Below are 21,277 nucleotides of genomic sequence, written 5' to 3'. Positions count from 1 at the left end.
CTGACATTGTTCAGTGAAACTGAATATGCTCAACATTCATAAACCACCCAGACAGATTTCTGATCATTTAATATAGTTTGTTTTTCTAGACTTGCACCCCTGATGACTCTAACACTACTGCTGAAAGACACTTTTTGGAGAACAGAAATTTCCCTTGGCTCAGTTCTATCAGTAATGTCTATAAATAGCTCTGTGGAACTCAGATGCCACGTTTCAGGATGTATATTTATGGTGTGCAGGAAGGAAGAGAGTTGTGTGCTTTAAAAAGCCTCATTGTCTCCACTTGATGAACATGACTATACTGGGCCTGCGGAGTACAGAGGGACAAACTGTTGCACCGTCGAGGTCCTGTCCTTCCTTTTTAATACAGAGTAATGGCTATAAATAAATACATAAATGTAAAAGATCAAACTATATTCAGTTATAAGTGGTTTATACTTAATAAACCACGTTGGCTTAATAAAGGGACGTAGTTGGAGTGTCATCAAAGGATGAGGTAACCTGTGGTAAATTAACTGGCAGCATTAATCAACAGTTGCAAATTTTGCTTGTATTAAGGAAGAATTTAACTAATTTAGCTTTACTTAGACATTCTATGGAACACTTTAACCTCTTCAACTCCTTGAGACCACAGGTGGTTCCAAAATGCACTTGGTCATATTCTTCATAACTTTCATATTTCATAAGCTAAATTAAAAAAGGCTCATATCAGAGCTGTAACTGTCTTTCCAGTCAAATAGATGATGTAATTTAAAACCCTTATAATAAAAGAAGCTGAACTTGTTTTTCTACTGAAAGTCGACCCATTTTTACCACAAATCTGGGCTATAAACTATAAACAGATGGCGTCTCTTCAGTGATCTGCTCATTAAAAATTAATTTTTGAAAATACTACAAAGAATGTCTAAGATTTTTGGCTTTCAGCAGAAAATTGTAAGCATATATGTTTATGATTTATAAAACACATGCTCTGTTAATTTGAGGAGTTTTTACAAAAAATAAAATAAAAATATGCATTTATTTCATGCAGTTACTGAATAATTAGACTTATGATTTGTAAATTCAGATGGACAAACCAAAATATATCCTGGATAAGAATAAGAGGTTATATTGTATAAGGCTAAGCACAAATAGTTTACAGGAGACGCACCTTTTTCCCACCATGTGTCTAGAACGGTGATCCCAAGCTCCTTCTCCTTACATGATTAAATTGATTTATATGAGTGGGAGGAACTTCCACTAACAGTAGGTAGACTTTTTAAAATGATGGGGCTGACATTCTGACAGACTTGAGATGAAGATGAATTCATAACCATTTGGAATGTATTTAATTTGTATTTTTCTTATATTTGTTTATTTGTTCCCTCGCAGGCTGTTGCAATGTGATCTGCTCTGATAAGACGGGGACCCTGACGAAGAACGAAATGACCGTCACTCATATCTTTACCTCGGATGGACAGCACGCAGAGGTAAAGGCTCAGACTGTGTCTTCATCTGGAGTGTGTTCTAGCTCAGAGGTTCTCAACCACCAGGCTATGAATCGTTTCATAGTGGGTTCTAACAGTGTCTGTGTTTGCATGCAAAGACTTTCTCCAGTCTGATTGAACACAGTCTGATTACAAATTAAGACTGAGGTGTTTCTTACTCTACACAAGTCTGATGGAAATATTTGTAAATAGTGCTTGTGTTTTTAATGACTTTAAAATGATGTCGGACTCAGGAAAACGTCCTTCACATGTCCTTATTAAAGAAGGCAGAGAGGAAGACGTCGTGTTCTGAGACACATAAGCTGGACGTCTGTCACACCGCCGTCTTTTAAAGATCAGAGCATAAACTTCGTCTCCTCTGCAGACCAGTTTCTGCTCTGCCATATTGAACGGTATAAGCTTTCACTATGACGCACATGCAGAACAGACTTGTATCAGATACAGACGTTTACACAGGCATTATTGTTCTATTTAACAGATAATATACAGGATTACCCACCTTGATCAAACAGATTGTATTCTGAATGGCCTCGTTCAGACTTGTCAATTCCGGCTGAGGTGTTTACATGGAAATATTCTACTCCGATTGAGCTATTAGTCGGATTATTAACGGATTATTAGGCTGCTTGTCAACATGGCTAGTGTTGATTAATGTCATTAAGGTAGGATTAATTGGGTCTCTGGACTTTGTAAGTGCATTTATGATGTTAGTTGCTTTCAGCTGAAGGCCAAAAGAAAGAAAAAGAGAAATTTTGGTAACCAGATTAACAAACATTTTATTGGGCCTGCAAACTCAGAAAGAACAGAACAGAAGTGATACCAAGATTTAAAATAAAGCATCATTCAATCAAAAGTATGATGACTGCCCATCCACACAGCAGAAATAACAGCTAAAGAAAGTACAGTAGCTCCATCCAGTGGAGCCTCACGTGCAGGAGGGAATCACCAGGAGAGCCACAGTTGCAGCAGCAAGCGTGTTCTTGTGTTATGTGTTTGTCTGATCTGTGTTTGCAGGTGACCGGTGTGGGCTATAACAGCGCTGGAGAGGTCTTGCTGGACGGTGAGGTGGTGCACGGCTTTTCCAACTCACCCATTAGCAAGATCGTAGAGGTGAGAGACAGCGCCACTCAACACCAGCGTTAATTTTGTAATCACTGAAATGCTTGTTAAAGAGTTGTTAATTGAGATGAGAATGCAAAAAATATCATATTACAGTTTTTCACAGCTGCTGTAACATAATGCATCACCAAAATGCATCTCTTTGTGGCCAAAGCAGTCAGTTGAGTCAAAAGTAGTGTGAATTTGTGTCTCAGCCTTCCATCTGAGGAGGACCAGAAGAGTTCATCTACAGAACGTGATCCTGTATCTGCCTTGTTTAGACAGTGTGGGACCATAACTACAGCATGAATTTCCTCTTATGAAATGCTGGTCTCCTCAATCAAAATAGGAAAGAGAGACAGGAGTACAATGATGTGAATGATCGGTCATCAATGCTCTTGCTCCGTTTTTTGCTTGGTCTTTTGTATTTGGCCAAAATGACCCTATTTATGTGTTCTGTGTTCATATTTGATCAGCTTAACAGTTAAAGCACACTGACTGTAAAGCACAACAGGAATGTATTGATTTATTGCATTGACTGGACTTGCTGGCTTGCTGTGCTTTGTAATGGAACTTGTTTACTGTTATGATGACAGAAGTTCTGCAGTTTGTGTGTGTGATGAGATTGTTGCCTATATTTTTGTCAGAAGTTTTTTTTAGTATCTGATGAAAGGTCTGAGTAGTTGGCATGTGAGGAATTGATTTTATTGGGAGGGGGAATACACAATGATTTCTTACCCTATTGTTGACAAAAATATGGCAAAAATAATTGTCTAACAGATGTTCCTCATCAGCTAGTCATCATACTGAAAGTGTACAGTGATGCTGCCCTACAGGAGTTTAAGTGTGTGGCTCTGCATGTTTCCCCCCAGGCTGGCTGTGTGTGTAACGATGCTGTGATCAGGAATGGTACACTGATGGGACGACCAACAGAGGGTGCTCTCATCGCCCTGGCCATGAAGGTAGTCACACTTATTAAATGCATAGCTGGGCAAAAGAACATTTGCACAAAAATGAAAAAAATTAAAGTATTATTGTCACAAGTGTAAATTTAGGGGTTAGGGTTTGGGACAGACACCCTATAAATATAGTACCCTATATGTTGATTTTGTATATAGGTCATTGATATATGCACCTTTTGTAATAAATACGTTATTTGACAATACCTCTTTTATAGGAAATAGCTTTCAGTGCATCCATATAAAATTCATTTTAGTCTCTTCACCTCAAAAAGTCTAAAAATGTCAGTCCAGCCAAATAAGTTGATTAAGTAAGATAATTTACTTACATAAAATTTTAAATAAGTTCATCATGATTTTATGTTTTAAAACTTGAAAATAAAAACCGTGTTGCAAAAATAAGGCAACTCTCAAAATGCTGAAAGTCACTGAAAAACCAAGTTCTTACTTCCTCGAATGTCAGGTGGCACAACCAAAATTAAAGGACATTTATTTTGACTGATTAGCTATTTGTGTTAACAAGCAACTAAACAGGTACAGGTGTACCTAATAAAGTGTCTGGTGAATGTATATGCATACATCATGTAATTTAAGTTTTTTAAAATTACAGTTTTTGAAAACCTTATTTGTCATTGACCCACATATTTAGCTTATTACAATCTCTGTTAATGCCTTGAGGTTAAATAGATCAGAACATAATCCTTGTAAAAACCTTGTAAACAAATTTTCAATATTGCAGTGCATGCTGCCTTGGCTGAGCTGTGTTTGAGGTAAGAAGTGAGGGAACTTCAGGTGTTCAGTTCTCTCTCCTGCTCTCCAGTGCTCACTGTGCCACGTTTACCCACTGGCTGCCCATCTATTACACTCAAAGCCAGCTTTAAATACAAAGACAAAGACTTACCTGTGGCCACACTGTTTCTAATCTGCTGTCATACGGAGTCTGACAGTAGAACAATGACTGAGCACACAAAGCTTTGCCGGATATTCTACTCAATGTTGAGTGGCTGGGTAAACACAGGCAGCTCCCACAAGTCAAATAAAGTGACGACAGAGTGGCTGTTAGCTGAGAAATAAGATGATCAAACTCTTAATAAGGTCCAGTTGGTGTAAAGGTGACTTACATCACATAGTGAATTACACAATTTCAGTTTTGCCTTTATTTTATTAGATTTTGTTCATTTATCAAACCTCTCATTTTTACACATCCATAATAATGTACATATTAATTTCCTTTGTATATTTCCCATCCCTACAGAAATTTGTTTGGTTTCACTTTGATTTTTTCATTAATCATATTCTTTCATTGATCATATTCTTTATTTAAGCTTATGGTTCAATGCAGTTGAGTGTCTTGAAACCAGAGTAATAAGTATGACTGAACATATACTGATGACAAACAGTAAGACAATAAAATGGTGAAAGACCTTGAAATAAAATACATAAAGTAAAAAGAGAGACAATAAAATGAGCAAAAATAACTAATAATTAAGAGCACAATTAAAACAAGCAACTAAAAAATTAAAAGTAATTAACCAAAACGGTTAGAAAGAGGGCAAAAATAATTGTAAAGTAGAAGTTTAAAAACATTGTGAGAAATAAGTGACTTAAATTTATTAATATCATTAAATAATTAAAGAAATTATATAATATCTCTCTGCTGTCCAAACAAAACCTTGTATCTCCATCTCTGTTTCTCTCTTTTCATGTAAGTCACCATTTTGGAGATACAAGGTTTTGTTCCGACAGCATCTGTGTGTGTATATACGTGTGTGTGTGTGTGTGTGTGTGTGTACGTACACTATATTTCCAAAAGAATTCACTCACCCATCCAAATAATTGAATTGAGGTGTTCCAATCACTTCCATGGTCACAGGTGTATAAAATCAAGCACCTAGGCCTGCAGAGTGCTTCTACAAACATTAGTGAAAGAATGGGTCGCTCTCAGGAGCTCAGTGAATTCCAATGTGGTACCGTGATAGGATGCCATCTGTGCAACAAGTCCATTCTTGAAATTTCCTCATTACTAAGTATTCTACAGTCAACTGTCAGTGGTGTTATAACAAAGTGCAATTGATTGGGTACGACAGCAACTCCGCCATGAAGTGGTTAGAGACAATGACAGCATGGGGTCAGTGGATAGTGAGGAGCATAGTGCACAAAGGTCGCAAACTTTCTGCAGAGTCAATCGCTACAGACCTCCAAACTTCATGTGGCCTTCAGGTTACCTCAAGAACAGCGTAGAGCTTCATGCAATGGGTTTCCATGGCTGAGCAGCTGCATCCCAGCCTTACATCACCAAGTGCAATGCAAAGCATTGAATGCAGTGGTATGAAGCGCCGCCACTGGACTCTAGAGCAGTAGAGATGTGTTCTCTGGAGTGATAAGTCACACTTCTCTGTCTGGCAAATCAATGGACAAATCTGGGTTTGGTGGTTGCCAGGAGAACGGTACTTGTCTGACCACATTGTGCCAAGTGTAAAGTTTGGTGGCTGGGGATTATGGTGTGGGGTTTTTCAGGAGTTGGGCTCATCCCCTTAGTTCCAGTGAAAGGAACTCTTAATGCTTCAGCAGACCAAGAGATATTGGACAATCTCATGCTCCCAACTTTGTGGGAACAGTTTGGGGATGGCCCCTTCCTGTTCCAACATGACTGCGCACCAATGCACAAAGTAAGGTCCATAAAGACATGGATGAGTTTGGTGTGGAAGAACTTAAGTGGCCTGCACAGAGTCACTGACCTCAACTCGATAGAACACCTTTGAGTTGAATTAGAGACTGCGAGCCAGGCCTTCTCATCCAACATCAGTGTCTAACCTCACAAATGTGTTTCTGGAAGAATGGTCAAAAATTCCCATAAACACACTCCTAAACCTCATGGAAAGCCTTCCCAGAAGAGTTGAAGCTGTTATAGCTGCAAAGCATGTGTGCTTGTGTATGTGTTTATATATATATATATATATATATATATATATATATATATATATATAAAATGCATAGTGTATATATATATATATATATATATATATATATATATATATATATATATATATATATATATATATAATGCATAGTAAATATATGTGTATAATAAAAATATATATTCTTTTTTTTTCATTTTTTTCTCGTTTTGATGTCCTCACAGTTTACAGTAAAACACAGATTTTAGCTTTGCTGGTTCTCATGTAGTTTTCAGTCATTTTTCCAAGTAACTTTTTCACAGCTGTTCTGATGTCAGCTGAGAACCTGTCACTGCTGATTCAGCCTCCTTACTGTTTCCACATTAAATCTCTTCTGAATCTTTGGTTTTCTATTGAAGTGGGTGTTTGTGTCTGTGTGTGTAGATGGGTCTGGAGAGCTTGCAGCAGGAGTTTGTGAGGTTGGAAGAGATTCCTTTCTCCTCCGAGCAGAAGTGGATGGCTGTTCGCTGCGTCCACCGCACTCAGCAGGTTAGTACTGGCCCTTTTGCGGTGGGGCTGTGCTGATATCTTTCATTCTGCTGATGCAGACACGTGTAAAGTGTAGAAATTTGGACCTCAGCCACCTTAGTTAGCATCATGGAGAAATGTACATGTTAACAATTCTAAGGATGTAAGGATCTTACATGCCGATATTTTAATGCAGTAACGCAAAACATTCTGCTCTTCTTCTACAGATCATCTTGTGTCCCTAATTACTGAACTGTTTACATTGAACAGATTTAATGAAACTGGACAGCACTGCAGTTTTTGCAGAGCTCCAGGCAAATTATATCTATAGTCATTCCAGACTATCAAGTCATGGCACCTCCAGTCATGAAAATCCAGTCATTGCCCATAGTCACATTAGTGAAGAAGCAACACTCAAAGAAAATACAATACAGTGTAAATGAGCTGACAAAAAATAGAGAGAGAGATCGATCACATTATTAATCCCAGAGGGACGTTCTCCTATTGCAGCGGTACAAAGCACAGTGAAGAGCAAACAGAAGCAAAGTATTGCCGTACACTATTTACAGATGTAGAGAGAAATAATACAGTAAAATATACTATACAATAAGAGTAATGTGTGGATGCATAAAGTCAAAGTGCATTGTGCAATGTTAGTGGACAAATAAGCAAAGTGGCTGTGCGAAAAAAGTCTTAAGATGAAAATGGATCTTGAGAATCCACATGCACAAAAATCTCAAACGCTCATGATACCGATGTTACTACACAGAATACAACAAAACTGGGCAGCAAGCCTAACGGTGTATTAAAAAAATATTAAACTAGGAATAAAAGAAGCATAAGCTAATATGAAATGCAAGATATTAAAACTTAAAGAGAAAAAATATTTTTAAAAAGACTATGTAATTAAAAATGATAAAAATAGTAATGATAAATTATAAAGTAAAATAAAAGAAGGGTAAATACATAAGAATGTAGCAGCTATGATCATTTGACGTTTATGGATGATGGTGACTGTTTGTTCCTGTGTTCCTAAGCATAGATCTCTATGCCGTTTCAACACTTCAGAGTATTAATTTTCATTTTTCTGGCACGTTGTGAACTGCAGGACAAGCCTGCGGTGTTCTTTGTGAAAGGAGCTTTCGAGCAGGTCATCCGCTTCTGCACTACCTACCACAGTAAAGGCGTCACACTTCCACTGACCAACCAGCAGAGGGAGCTGTACCAGCAGCAGAAAAGCTACATGGGCACTGCTGGACTCAGAGGTGCAGAAGTCTGCTTGTTGGAATCCTCGTCTGTTTATTTAAGATAACACTCGTGGTTAAAATGCTCATCCCTGCGTGTGACACTGCTGTTCTCTCTGGCTGCAGTTCTAGCGTTCGCGTCTGGGGGAGAGATGGGCGCTCTCACATTCCTGGGCCTGGTGGGCATCATTGACCCTCCAAGAGCAGGGGTGAAGGACGCTGTGGTGACACTCATCAGCTCCGGGGTGGCAGTGAAGATGATCACTGGCGATTCCCAGGAGACAGCCGTGGCCATTGGTGAGATCTTCTCTTCATTCAGAATGAGTGTGTGTTCAGGATGGGTGATACGGCACTGATATGGCACAGTGTGGTGGTTTGGTGTTTTTTTGTTTTTTTTTAATTTTTTTTTTTTTTTTTACCGGGAAAGGGAAGGAAACATCAAACCAATGGTAAAAGTAAATAAAATAAGGCCCTAATTGACTAAAATCCAGTCAGCTGCTTAAAATTACAGTGCAGAAAAAAGACATCTGAACAAGTGAAGTCCTCTTAAATGCTGTCTAAATAGGCTGTAGGAATATTATAAGATTATTTAACTTATTTTTAGATGTTTTTACTTGTTTTGTCATTTCATCTCAATTTATTGGCAAATAGTTTTTCTTGTTTCAGGCATATTTTTAAAAATGATCTAAACCTGCCACCTTAGTGAGACAATTTCACTTAAAATTACTTAAAACAGGTAAAAAGCCTAGAAATAAGTAATCTTATAATAACTTCTACAGTTATAAATTGAGTATATTAGGTATTTTGACTAGATTTAATATTGCTTTTTTTTTATACATTTTTAATTTGACATCATGATCTTGTTGATTTAATACTTGGCTGATCGGTGTATAAATCAGCACAGTACACAGAAAACCATCAGAGACGTGATGAAATCCTGGATAATGCATTTTCTCTTTTGCACCCCAGCGAGTCGTCTGGGTCTGTACACTAAAGGATCTCAGTGTTTGTCTGGCGAGGAGGTGGATCTGATGGATATCCAGCAGCTCTCGCAGATCGTATCAAGGGTAATTACACGTAATCATTCTCCATCATCGTGATGTCTACTGCAGCTTTAACACATGCTCCGTTCTCAGAGTTCTGTTGGTGCTTAGTCATGAAATGAGCTGGTGGTTTGTCTCTTGGCAGATTGTGGTATTCTATCGAGCCAGCCCCAGACACAAACTGAAAATAGTCAAGGTGAGTAAATATATATATTATCATATATGTTATATTTATGTTTAGAGTGAAATTGTTCATTGTAGTGAAGCTTAATGACTTAATGACAGTGATGATAGGAAAACAGTGTCTCAGACATCAGGCAGCCTTTTCATAACCCTTTCATATAGTTACTCTAGTTGTGTGAGGGAGCTTTAACCAATTTAATTACTTGAAATTTGGTGGAATTCCCCTTTGAAGACTTCTAGTTAAGGTAGTACAGTTGAACTGAACTGAACTGAACTGAACTGAACTGAACTGAAACTGTTCTGACCTTTATTTGACTCAATGAAAAGTTATGCCTCAGTTGTACCTTCTTGTTTTTCCTTTCCTTTTTCTCTTATGTGACTAAATTTCTTATCTTTTCTTCTGATTGTGAATATCCTTTATGTTTGTTTTCCACCCTCAGTCCCTGCAGAATATCGGAGCGGTGGTTGCCATGACGGGTGATGGAGTGAATGATGCTGTGGCACTGAAGGCAGCAGATATTGGTGTGGCGATGGGGCAGACGGGCACGGATGTGTGCAAGGAAGCCGCTGATATGATCCTGGTGGACGACGACTTTCAGACCATCATGTGAGCCATGGATGCTGAACTCACTTTTTTATTCTAGACTTACTCAGGGATGTTCAGTTTGTAGGTCACTTAAGAGAAGTGTCGTTAAAGCGATAGTTCAGCTAGGATTCAAACCATGAAGTTTTACAGTTTGTTTTCTCTGAATCAGCCAAACAATTATTTATATCTGAAGTGTGCTTCTTTACTTTTGCACTGAAGCTACATGGTTAATGTAGCTTATGGACGCAAATTAGCACTGTGCTTAAGTCTAATGTTGCACCAATACTGTATCTGTATTGGCGCTGATACTAGCACTTAAATGTAATATCAGGATCTATGATGGGAATACCGATACCACAAAGCAATTTCTGTGTCCACGCATGCCAGTAGACAGAACCTGACAACGCATCAGTGGTGTGGCTGACATGCAGCAGTAGAAACGCTCATGGCAGAATCTGTAACGGCAGCATTTGGTGAGAAAAACACGCTAATGGAGCCGCTTACCAGAACGGCTGAGCTACTTCTTTCAGTAATTACTCGTCTGCCACTGTGTGGTCACTCAGTCAGAGTTAACTGCCTTAATGATAGCATTTAGCCTCGATTTAGCCTTCAGCATAGCAACCCACTAGCCCAGCCTGTGCATCCTCTAGCCCTGCCCCGTGTTGTGCCTCTGTCAGTCAGGTGTATCAGTCAGCAGCAGGGGCCAGAAAAAACACAGTCAATGATACTGACGGCGTGAACGACAGTGATATTTACAGGACTGACGCTCAGGGATGCAGCGAGAATGAATAAGATGCACGTCTGAGACAAACGACTTGAGAAATTTGGAAGTGAAACAACGTTCAACTCAGTTTGTGTGCTGATGTGTAAACACCAGAGGTTCATTTGTTTACTGTTCGGTTCTGTTTTTAACTGTTCTGCACAATAAATATATTTCACATTTACTCAAATTATTAAACATGGTTCTTATTACTAATCATATAAAAGTAAATACTAAATAGATACAGTAAATAAACAGAAATAAGCCTTCTTAAAGCTAGCTAGCCAAGCCGAATGTGTTTTGTTTGTGATGCAAAGCACAGATTTTACCAAAATTAAAACATTTTGAAATGGTAACTGTATAAATATCAGGACTTGTATGTGAGTTTAGATAGAGTTGGTATTAGTATCGGTTACTCAGTATCGGCCGATACTAAAGGATCAGGATCAGGCATCTCTACTAAGTCATCACATACTTGCCTCAAACTGTGAGGTTTGAGATGTATACTGTAAGAAACTGTTACAAACATGGTCTAAAGTACATTAGCATAGCTAAAAACAGTAGCATGAGCCTGTACTTTTGTCCATCATAGATAACATTGCATTATATGTTGTGGTTTGTGCCGAACTAAAGAAGAAAACTTCAGACACCAGATGTGTTGGTGTGACTGGTGGGCTACATTTGGGTACATTTGAATGTTATTTTTCATGTTAATGGGCTGTTGATGTTGAACCCTGTTTCTATTGTTCACTCCAGGTCAGCCATAGAGGAGGGCAAAGGCATTTACAACAATATTAAGAACTTTGTCCGTTTTCAGCTCAGCACGTGAGTATTTAAGACCCTTTCATTTACTGAGAATGAGAGGGACGGTAGAAAATATCAGCACAGCATAGTAGCAAAATATTTTATGCTTTTAAATTCATTGAAGGATTAATATTCAGTCAAAAGTAATAAATCACAGTTAAGCACTTCATATCATACTTCAATAGTAGTTCAATTCCAGATCAGAAGGCAACGCAGGGACAAAGCTTTTATCTTCAGAATGCCCGATGGAGGTGCTGTTGAGCAGAAAATGTTGTGTACTATAAAATTTACCCCACCTTCAGTGGGACCTCCCTAAAAACCTAATAGAGCCATTGGCTGAGCTGGAGCGCTGTCTGCTGGATCTCTTTTAGATTACTTGAAGTTGTGTTTTTTATTATAAATGCTTTGGAGAGTATTGTAATGTCACAATTGCGCCAGCAGCATTTTGGTTGGCAGCTTCAGGTTAATTCAGCAGTGCTGTGGCTGTGTAATGAGTTAATAAAGCCATGACCAATCTAGCAAATGCAGTAAAACAGATTTTTAAACACTTTCTAAAATTACTAAAGCGCATTAACCAATATATCTGAGCCTATTAACTTAATTTATTTGTGTTTGTAGTGATAAACAAAAGCTAAAATGTAAACAATAAGATTCCCCGTTGCGTAATTCGTTTCCCGTTCCAAACCGCATACTAGCTCACTAAAGTGTGTAAAAAAAAAAAAAAAAAAGCTCATATCCCATTAGAAGTGCACTCATTAGTGTAGTAGGTGAAGTGTGTGGTTTGGGACGCAGCGCTAGATCAGCCAGTGAGACGCGCTCAGCAACTGCTCTGCTGTGCTGTTTATAAGCTGCTCATTAAACACCTCCAAGAGAAGGTTTGAGGGATTTGTTGATTATGTATGTATTGAGGAGAAAATTGTTGCTTTTATTCATTTTTATTAGTAAATTAATGCATTTATTGAGGTGAATTAAGCTGATATTGCTTCGTATTCACCACCGTTTGAGATTCGTTCTAAGTTTTAAGGCATCTCAGTGTAACTGCAGTCCCATTTAAGGTGGAACGGAAAATTCAAAATAAGCCACTTGAGCTTAATATGAGTTTATTATTGAAGAGCTTTGGCAGATGTGGTATCCACTTTCATTAACTTTTATAAAATATTTCACATGTTCTGAGCTCTGGAGAAAAGCAGGCTGTAGGAATTCAGTCCAAAGATCTAGTTTTCTGCAGACTGCAGCTAAAAAGTTCTCCTATCTTTTCATGTTTTGTGGTCATTCTGGTCTATTTGCTGGTGTTTATCCATCTGCAGCAACGTTGATGAGACAAGCTCTGTCAGAGCACTGTCAGATTTACAGCTTGCCTAGCAACATAGAGATGTGATTAATGACATAATCCAATACTCTGAATATTTTGATTTGTCCTCAGGAGCATAGCTGCCCTTACACTCATCTCACTGGCGACGCTCATGAACTTCCCGAACCCATTGAATGCTATGCAGATCCTCTGGATCAACATAATCATGGACGGACCGCCTGCTCAGAGGTAACCAACACGCTGCATACAGGTTACGGGTTCACACTACCGACAGGCCTGCTGTTCTAGTACTCTGAGAAATCACAGCACCTTACATAACTGATTCGGGCTACAACACAAACTCACCACACGTTACATATTTCTGACCTTATTGCTACTGTTGGCTGCAGTTTGGGTGTGGAGCCTGTAGATGGCGACGTGATCCGGAAGCCTCCGCGGAACGTGAGGGACAGCATCCTCACACGCAACCTGATCGTGAAGGTGCTGGTCTCGGCATTCATCATCGTCTGCGGCACACTCTTCGTCTTTTGGAGAGAGGTGTGTTCACAGATTTAACTCATTTTACTTCAGAGTTTGTTCACTCGACTCCTGTGTTTTCACTGCCCTGTACCAGTTTCCTCAAACTGCGTCAAGTAATCAAGAACTAAAATGTACAAAGACTAAAATATGGGCGAAATTCTGACATCAAGCTGCTTCTGTTGTTTTTATATCAGCAACGTAATTTTATTCCATGTTTATAGATATGGCGTTTTATCCAGTGTCAAACCACATAATCTATAGTTTGTTGGATTAATAAACAATTCTACACGACTTGAAGCAAGTATGTGATGATTTAGGTGTGCAATTAGCACCATGCTAATGAGGTGGAATCTTTTATTGTTTAACTTTGTTGGCCTCATAGCTCTATTGTGAAACTACAGCATCATCAAACATGTCTTGGCTGATTGACTACATTTAGGAAAATTTTAGATTTGACTTTTATTTCATTTAAATCAATACTTTGGTCACACTATATTTGGGTAGTTCCCTATAGATCAGAGGTCATTAATGGGCAGACCGTGGTCCAAGTCCTGACCCAAACAGTGTCCTATGCGGACCTGGACTTATAACCAATAAACTATGGAGAATTTATTTAATTTCAACTCAGCCAATCCGATCTCTGCATTACGATGAGCACTGAGACTCGAGTGAGTGATGCACACAAGGGAGGGACGAGGTGAGAAACAGCAGTCAGAGAGGAAAATGAGATTATTTTACATGCCGTGCTCTAAAAACAGAAAACTGACAGATGTTGAAATCACTGAATTGTATTGTATTGTATTTGATTTGATATTCAGTTGTTGACTGTGTAAGATGTTGATAACTTTCTGGAGATGTTCAGTTAATTATCAACAGCATTATGGGTAAGGAGTAGGTCAATTTTTTTGCCTCAAGGTTAGATCAGGCTAAATGTTAGGGGTTGGGATAGATATGATAGTCTTTCGCACTGAGCTTGAAGTTCTGTTGCATTTAATGGTAGTTTAGTTGAACATTACTTAAATAACCCTTTAAAGTTCTGCTCAACCACTTGGTAGAGCACATTTTGAGCCACTATATATGTCACAGAGTGCCATCTCAGCCGTTAAAGATGTACTCAATGGGTGTTTTAAGTATAAGATATTCATTTTTAGGAGCTATTTGTAAGATTAGATAAGATAATCCACTTGCATCATGAAGGAGAAAGTCAAAGGAAAATGAGTAGAAAAACAGGAGTTTCCAAAACTGGAGATCAAAAGACAAATAAAAGCTACAAAGAAAATATTTCTTTGAGAAACTGAAAGTGAGTCTCATGAAAAGAATGCAAGCTGTAATAAAGGGAGAGTGGACAAAAATACTGAAAAATACTATTTTAGTTATCCAGGCTACTGTGCATCTTTCTGTTAAATATTAATGTTGCTGATGCTGAAGAAATGAATATATCCACTATATCCACTGCAGGTCTGTTAAGTAGAGTGTGAGTGACTGTGATCTCAGTCTGGCTGATGTTTCTGTGTTGTGTTCAGCTGCGGGACAATGAGATCACGCCGCGCGACACCACCATGACCTTCACCTGCTTCGTCTTCTTCGACATGTTCAACGCCCTCAGCTCGCGCTCACAGGTACACGCATACGTCCACAAATTAAGCTGAACTTCATTTATTGTTTTTGTGGTGTCACAAAAACCAACACATTTACACATACGGTCGGTCGTATGTGAATTGGACCAGGGGCTCACAAACCTCCTGTATATGACTGTATCTGCTTATTCAGACTATAGCAGTAAAGCTCTACCCACTCCTGACGATAAGTATTTCAACCCACGTTGCTTTTTGAAAGAGGCACACTACAAGACAGCCAATCAGAGCAGAGCTTATTTACATACATTATATACATATGGTTTATATTGGCACAGTAATAAAAATAGCCTGTTTAATTCTAATGCTGCATTCACATTTGCGGTGGATGGACACAGCAGACCAGGTGTTTGATTGTTTTCAACATAGCCGCAATGGAAAATTCTTCCAGCACAAGCTTCCGCAGACTGTGGCAGTAAACGCAACGTTCCGTATAATAAGAATACAATATGTCCTCCTTACTTTCTCTCTGTTTCTGTTGTATACCGTGCATATCGTTGTTGTCGGATGAAAACTTCGTATCTCCAAAATTGTAACTTTACAGAGGAAGGAAAAAACATACCTTACTGTTAATATAAGTTAATGGAACCAGACTTGTTTCCATTTTAGGTCGTTTCTTTCATCATGGAGCTTATGGGTATTTTCAAATTGTCAAACTTAAAAAAATGTCAAAAATGGAGTTTTGTACCGACAGCAGGTGCGCGCGCGCGCGTGTGTGTGTGTGTGTGTGTGTGTGTGTGTGTGTGTGTGTGTATACTGGATCATTGGTGATACAATGTTTTGTTCCAACAGCAAAAAAAAGGATATTATAAAGCACATTATTCAGTATTGTTGATGTGCTGTGAATGTTTGTTCATGTTTTATATATATATAATGTGTGTGTGTGTGTGTGTGTGTGTGTGTGTGTGTGTGTGTGTGTGCATGTATGTATATATGTATGTATATGTAAAATTGTGTGTGTACATACAAAACTGTCATTTTATTTATTTATATATATATATATATATATATATATATATATATATATATATATATATATATATACTAAACAGTCAAAATATGACATGAGTCATAACCAGTTATTACTGCTCTGACTTTGCCCTTTTGAAAATAGCAGAGCACAACATTCTAGCAGGACAGCGACACTGACCCTTACTGATATGTTGGTGTAGGTGACCAATGATTCAATACAGACTGATATGAAAATGTTCGTGTTTCTGTCCAGACACGGTTGGTCCATGAGATGGGGCTGTGCAGTAATTGGACATTCTGCTATGCTGTGCTGGGCTCCATTATGGGTCAGCTGCTGGTCATCTACTTCCCTCCCCTGCAGAGAGTCTTTCAGACGGAGAGCCTCAGCATCTTAGGTAACACTGAACTGTGGAGAAAGGCTTGAGCGGATGAAGATGAAGACAGCAGCTCACACACACAAGTCTTAGAATGGATTAAAAAAAATAAAATTATATTGGCATTAAATTGTAAGGTGATCCTAAAGTCTTGGTTCCAAAGACAGCATGTGTATCCATTGAATGAAGGGTTGGTGAATAGCAGTCAAAATAAACTCAAAAGAGTGCGAGAGCGTGAAAGGAAGAAAGCAGATCGTAGAGCTAGATAAGGGGAACTGAGAGCACTGCTGCTGTCTATGACACAAGTCAAATCACTAGATGCAGTAATATGCAATATAAAAAAAATAAAATGTGCCTTTTGCAAATGCCTTTAACCAACATGAATAAAACACAAGTCATATTTGACTGTGTGCATTGTGGTATTTTCCATAAAGGTCTTAAGAAATAAATTATTTTGTTCTTTTTTTTTTACCTCATTTCATATGAAAGTCCAGTTAAGGTAATGACTGTAAAAGTAAGTAAAATACTAAAAGCTGGTTAAAAGCTGAAGTAAAGATTTTAACAAAAGGCTTTATCACTGTAAACTGTTTCACTTCATCACAAACAGAACTGAAAGTAAGAAGTTGGGCAGTTTTATGTCAGTAGCTGTGATTTATATCCAAAGATTAAAAAAAAAAAAAAAATGTAATGCTACATAAAGTTTGTGGTTGTAGGCTGCAAAAATGGAAATGGAAAGTAATATTTAATGAATGTTGACCTTTTTTTGTCAAAACATTAGTGGATTTGTTTAACTTTTTTGAACAGTAAAAATAACACATTTAGGGAGCTCACATAATGATTCTGATAGGGGGAAAAACTAACACGATATGATAAAATAATATATAAAATAAAGACTTTGTTCTCATCAGTAAGTTATGAGAGACATCAAAAGTACACAAGCTGCAACAAACATGAATCGATAAACATCAGTTTCTTGCAGGAATTAAAGTTACCTGTAGTATTTTTATCCCTAAAAGGCAGATGAAAACAAAGCTTTTGACACATTTTCATTTCATCTCTTGCAATTTGTGCTAAAACTCAATGGAAATGTAGCAAATATTTGTTTATTTATTTTTCTTTCTCATCTTCTCTCTCTGTCCGAGCAGACCTGCTGTTCCTGGTGGGACTGACCTCTTCAGTGTGCGTGGTCTCCGAGGTCATAAAGAAACTGGAGCGGTGGAGGGAGGGTGAGAAAGCTGAGGCTGCCGACACTTTCCACGACGTATGACGCACATTGCGTCCAGTGAAGAAGGTGGCAGTGCAGGTTTGGGGGATTGTGTGAAAAGGCGGGGTTTTGGACATGCACTGGGTGGTCCACGTCTAAAGACTTCAGTACGGAGCAGAAGGAGAGGTCAGCGGTCGCCCCGACGGGCCTTTTTTTTTTGGGGGGCCGCATTCTGAGTTTCGGACTATTCAGCGCACACCTCAGTGCTGTGGGAGACCCTGCTGCACCCTTCTGGCCTCCAGGTGAAACTGCACTGGCCTGGAAGGCCAAAACCATCCTGTTTCCTGAAGATGCTTTGGTGTGCTGCTTTAAGACTGTACTACTTTTCCATAGCATCTGGATGAACCTTTATTTATCAGATACTGTGGCTGTTGATACAGTGGCTGTTGACGTCTCTGTTTCATGATATATAATTTTTATTATTTTGGTTTTTTGTTTCTCTGTCTCTCTTTCTATCTCTCTCTCTCCCTGAAATGAGCACACTTTGCTGGTTGTAGTTTTGTGGAACAACATGGGTACAAATGCCTTTTTGCATTCCAGCAAATCATGCTTGAATTAATCGTATAAGTGTCAACTCTTGGAGGAAAAAAAATAATAATTCACCCTGCCAAACAAGAGCCAGAGTGTTTTTTTAATTATTATTATTATTATTATTATTAGCGTCTAATACAGCTGACCACTTTTCTGTAGTGGGAAACGATTAACACACAAAGGGCGTTTAGACAATTTTATAAGCATCGTTATGCACTGTTGTTTGATTCACTGAAGAAAGGAACGCACCAAGATTAGTCATCATTGAAAATGGACAGTCATCTAATTGCTAATTCTAATGGTGAAAGATGGGTTTTAAAGGGTAATTTCACCACATTTTCAAAATTTCTGCACAATTTGTCATTCAGAGTATTTTGTTGTGAAATGTTCCATTCTAGAGTCAGTTGTTCACAGTTGTAGTGATAGGAACCAGACGCCCACCTCTAAGAGCTCATCACAGAGATGTATTGCATATAAATAGATATGAGTTCACTGCCTGATGTCCGAGACATTGTTTTACAATAGTTTTGAGAGTTTTGCTGTAAAGTATATTTTTGAAGTCCATACATGCTTCAAAAAAAGAACGATACATGCAGTGCTTTGTAAGGCAAAAAAGTCCCCAAAGAAAACAAATTTTTCAGCGCTTTTGTCATCGTCAGTGTTGCATATGAAAGGCATGTAGGTTCACTGGTGGTTTTGGATAGTAAATAAAATGTCTATATCTGTGTTGTAGTCATGGCGACCCCCCTGGGTCCTATCACCACCACTGTAAAGAAACCTGAACCATTTCACACCAAACCAGCCTGAATCTCTCTGTTTACATCTCACACATTAGAGAACGCTGAAATTCTGGGAAAATGAGTGGAGTTCCCCTTTAAAGCATTACTTATTAAGAAATTTACCATCAGGATTATAATTGAAGGTACTACATTGTTTTTATCTGAAGGATATTTGGGCACTGGAAAACGTTCTTTTTTGCTTCTTTTTGCCGAAGCTCCAGCTCTTTTTCAGAAGTATTTCTATTTTTTGGCCATTGGAGTTGCCGTAGACATGCAGTTTGTTTCTCGTAGTGGACGGGTAGCTTATGCAGTACTGTTGGTTTACATGTAGCTTTGCTGTAGAGATCCTGATTGGAGTTTTAGGAGGAGGTTAAAGTGATGATTTGCCAAGTGTTTTGATAGCAGCATAAATGGGGCTGCACGATATGGACAGAATCACATAGTTGTTATATCGCAGTTTATACTGATCAGGCATCACATTATGACCTTGTTTCTACACCGATTGTCCATTTTATCAGCTCCACTTGCTATATAGGTGCACTTTGTAGTTCTACAGTTAGTTACAGACTGTAGTCCATCTGTTTCTCTGATACTTTTAGTCCCCTTTTACCCTGTTCTTCAGTGGTCAGGCCCCCCCATGGACCCTCACAGACCAGTTACTATTTGGGTGGTGGGTCATTCTCAGCACTGCAGTAACACTGATGTGGTGGTGGTGGTGGTGGTGGTGGTGGTGGTGGTTTGTTAGTGTGTGTTGTGCTGGTACGAGTGGATTAGACACAGCAGTGCTGCTGGAGTTTTTAAACACCTCAGTATCACTGCTGGACTGAGAATAGTCCACCAACCAAAAATATCCAGCTGACAGCGTCCTGTGACCACTGATGAAGGACTAGAGGATGACCAACACAAACTGTGCAGCAGCAGATGAGCCATCGTCTCTGACTTTACATCTCCAAGGTGGTCAAACAAGGTAATAAAGTGGACAGTGAGTGGACACAGTGTTTAAAAACTCCAGCAGCGCTGCTGTGTCTAATCCACTTGTACCTGCACAACACACACTAACACAAACGCCATGTCAGTCTTACTGCAGTGCTGAGAATCATCCACCATCTTCACCTTTAAGGTCAATGATCCACCATACAGTAAGTGGAGCTGATAAAATGGACGGTGAGCGTAGAAACAAGGAGGTGCTCATAATGTTATGCCTGATCGGTGTATAACTGTGGGAGATGCAGTGTGGTGTAAAATGTATTCGTTAGTGAAACAGTAATGTAAATGTATATGTTTGCATATATAGACCAACAGAAACTTTGGGTGGTGTAAATGCCTTAATACATCCAAAACATCCACAAACACTTGTCTAGTACGTGTTCGAATCGATCAGGAGCCATGAAACCTTTACCAGTGGGTTCAAGGGCTTGTTTATGTACTGCAAGCCTTGCCGTGATTGACATTTCAGGCCCAATATCGCGATAATGAGCAACAAATGATATATCGTGCAGCCCTGCAACACTTCCCTGCCTTTCTTCATATTGAGGAACAGCTCGAATACACTAAAATTTCGCAGTATGTGTTTCTTTCCTCTTCATAGCAGTAAAGCGGGACTCTGAGGCCACATTTTTTCTTGCGCGCCAATCACTGGGGAAAATACATATGCTTTTATTTTGGAAAGATTTTCTTTTTCCAAATGCAGGCCAGTCACAGTGTCCCTGTTATGGAAATATTGAGTGAGGGGTGAAGGAAGGGTTTGAGTTTTTGATCACATTAAAAAAAAAAATTTTATGCTTTTTAATTTATTTTGTCATGCGCAACTGAAGTGGGAAATCTCGTTGCTATTTCGGAATACACTTGTACATTAAAATTTCTACAGATCTTTAAGAACAGTTGCATGTGTTGTGTGTTTTTGTTTCCTTTTTCATCAAAGCAGTAAAAAAAAAATTATTTTAAAGGTGGGTACAAATATTAACGCTGTGGACAAACTTGGATAAAAGTATATATCTATATGTGTGTGGTGTGTGTGTGTGTGTGTGTGTGTGTGTGTGTGTGTATATTTATATATATATATATATATATAATGAATATTTTTGTGACAGTTTATAAATGCACAACAGATTTTATTGCACTATATTCAGAAATATTCAGGAAAATACTGAAACATTTAAAGTTATAATGTTGGATTCCAGTGTTTGTACTTTTTTTTTTTTTTTTTTTTTTTTTTTTTTTTTTTTTTGGCTTATGACAGTTTAGCTTAAATCCATTATTAAAATCCCATTAGAAATGCATGCAGTTCAGTAGAAAAAGTCCAT

The 21,277-nt window shown here is 38.4% G+C and overlaps 2 protein-coding genes across 3 annotated transcripts in view; one reads left to right on the top strand and one right to left on the bottom strand.

The window, feature by feature from the left end:
• atp2c1 (ATPase secretory pathway Ca2+ transporting 1) overlaps nt 1–18,687 on the top strand; it is a 64,068-nt gene extending 45,381 nt beyond the window's left edge. Inside the window, exons 13-27 of one of the 2 annotated variants that reach the window (XM_017714422.2) lie at nt 1,372–1,469; nt 2,502–2,597; nt 3,458–3,547; nt 6,886–6,990; nt 8,078–8,234; nt 8,340–8,510; nt 9,183–9,280; nt 9,402–9,452; nt 9,880–10,046; nt 11,542–11,610; nt 13,013–13,129; nt 13,291–13,438; nt 14,944–15,039; nt 16,280–16,421; nt 17,546–18,687. In XM_017714422.2, coding sequence (XP_017569911.1) covers nt 1,372–1,469; nt 2,502–2,597; nt 3,458–3,547; nt 6,886–6,990; nt 8,078–8,234; nt 8,340–8,510; nt 9,183–9,280; nt 9,402–9,452; nt 9,880–10,046; nt 11,542–11,610; nt 13,013–13,129; nt 13,291–13,438; nt 14,944–15,039; nt 16,280–16,421; nt 17,546–17,667 — 1,727 coding nt within the window. In that variant the 3' untranslated portion in view covers nt 17,668–18,687. The remainder of the gene's footprint in view (nt 1–1,371; nt 1,470–2,501; nt 2,598–3,457; nt 3,548–6,885; nt 6,991–8,077; nt 8,235–8,339; nt 8,511–9,182; nt 9,281–9,401; nt 9,453–9,879; nt 10,047–11,541; nt 11,611–13,012; nt 13,130–13,290; nt 13,439–14,943; nt 15,040–16,279; nt 16,422–17,545) is intronic. The other variant, XM_017714423.2, reaches the window with a different exon arrangement.
• A 2,476-nt stretch (nt 18,688–21,163) lies between these two features.
• The window catches only part of LOC108437369 (protein asteroid homolog 1-like), an 8,598-nt gene continuing 8,484 nt past the window's right edge, over nt 21,164–21,277 (bottom strand). The window contains exon 5 of the mRNA XM_017714412.2: nt 21,164–21,277. This exon is cut by the window's right edge and continues 1,235 nt beyond it. The gene's annotated coding sequence lies outside the window, so the exon portion shown is untranslated.

The sequence above is a fragment of the Pygocentrus nattereri genome, chromosome 24 (genome assembly GCF_015220715.1).
Source record: "Pygocentrus nattereri isolate fPygNat1 chromosome 24, fPygNat1.pri, whole genome shotgun sequence".
In the NCBI taxonomy this organism is placed as follows: Eukaryota; Metazoa; Chordata; class Actinopteri; order Characiformes; family Serrasalmidae; genus Pygocentrus; species Pygocentrus nattereri.
This window is presented reverse-complemented; position numbering and strand designations above follow the sequence as displayed.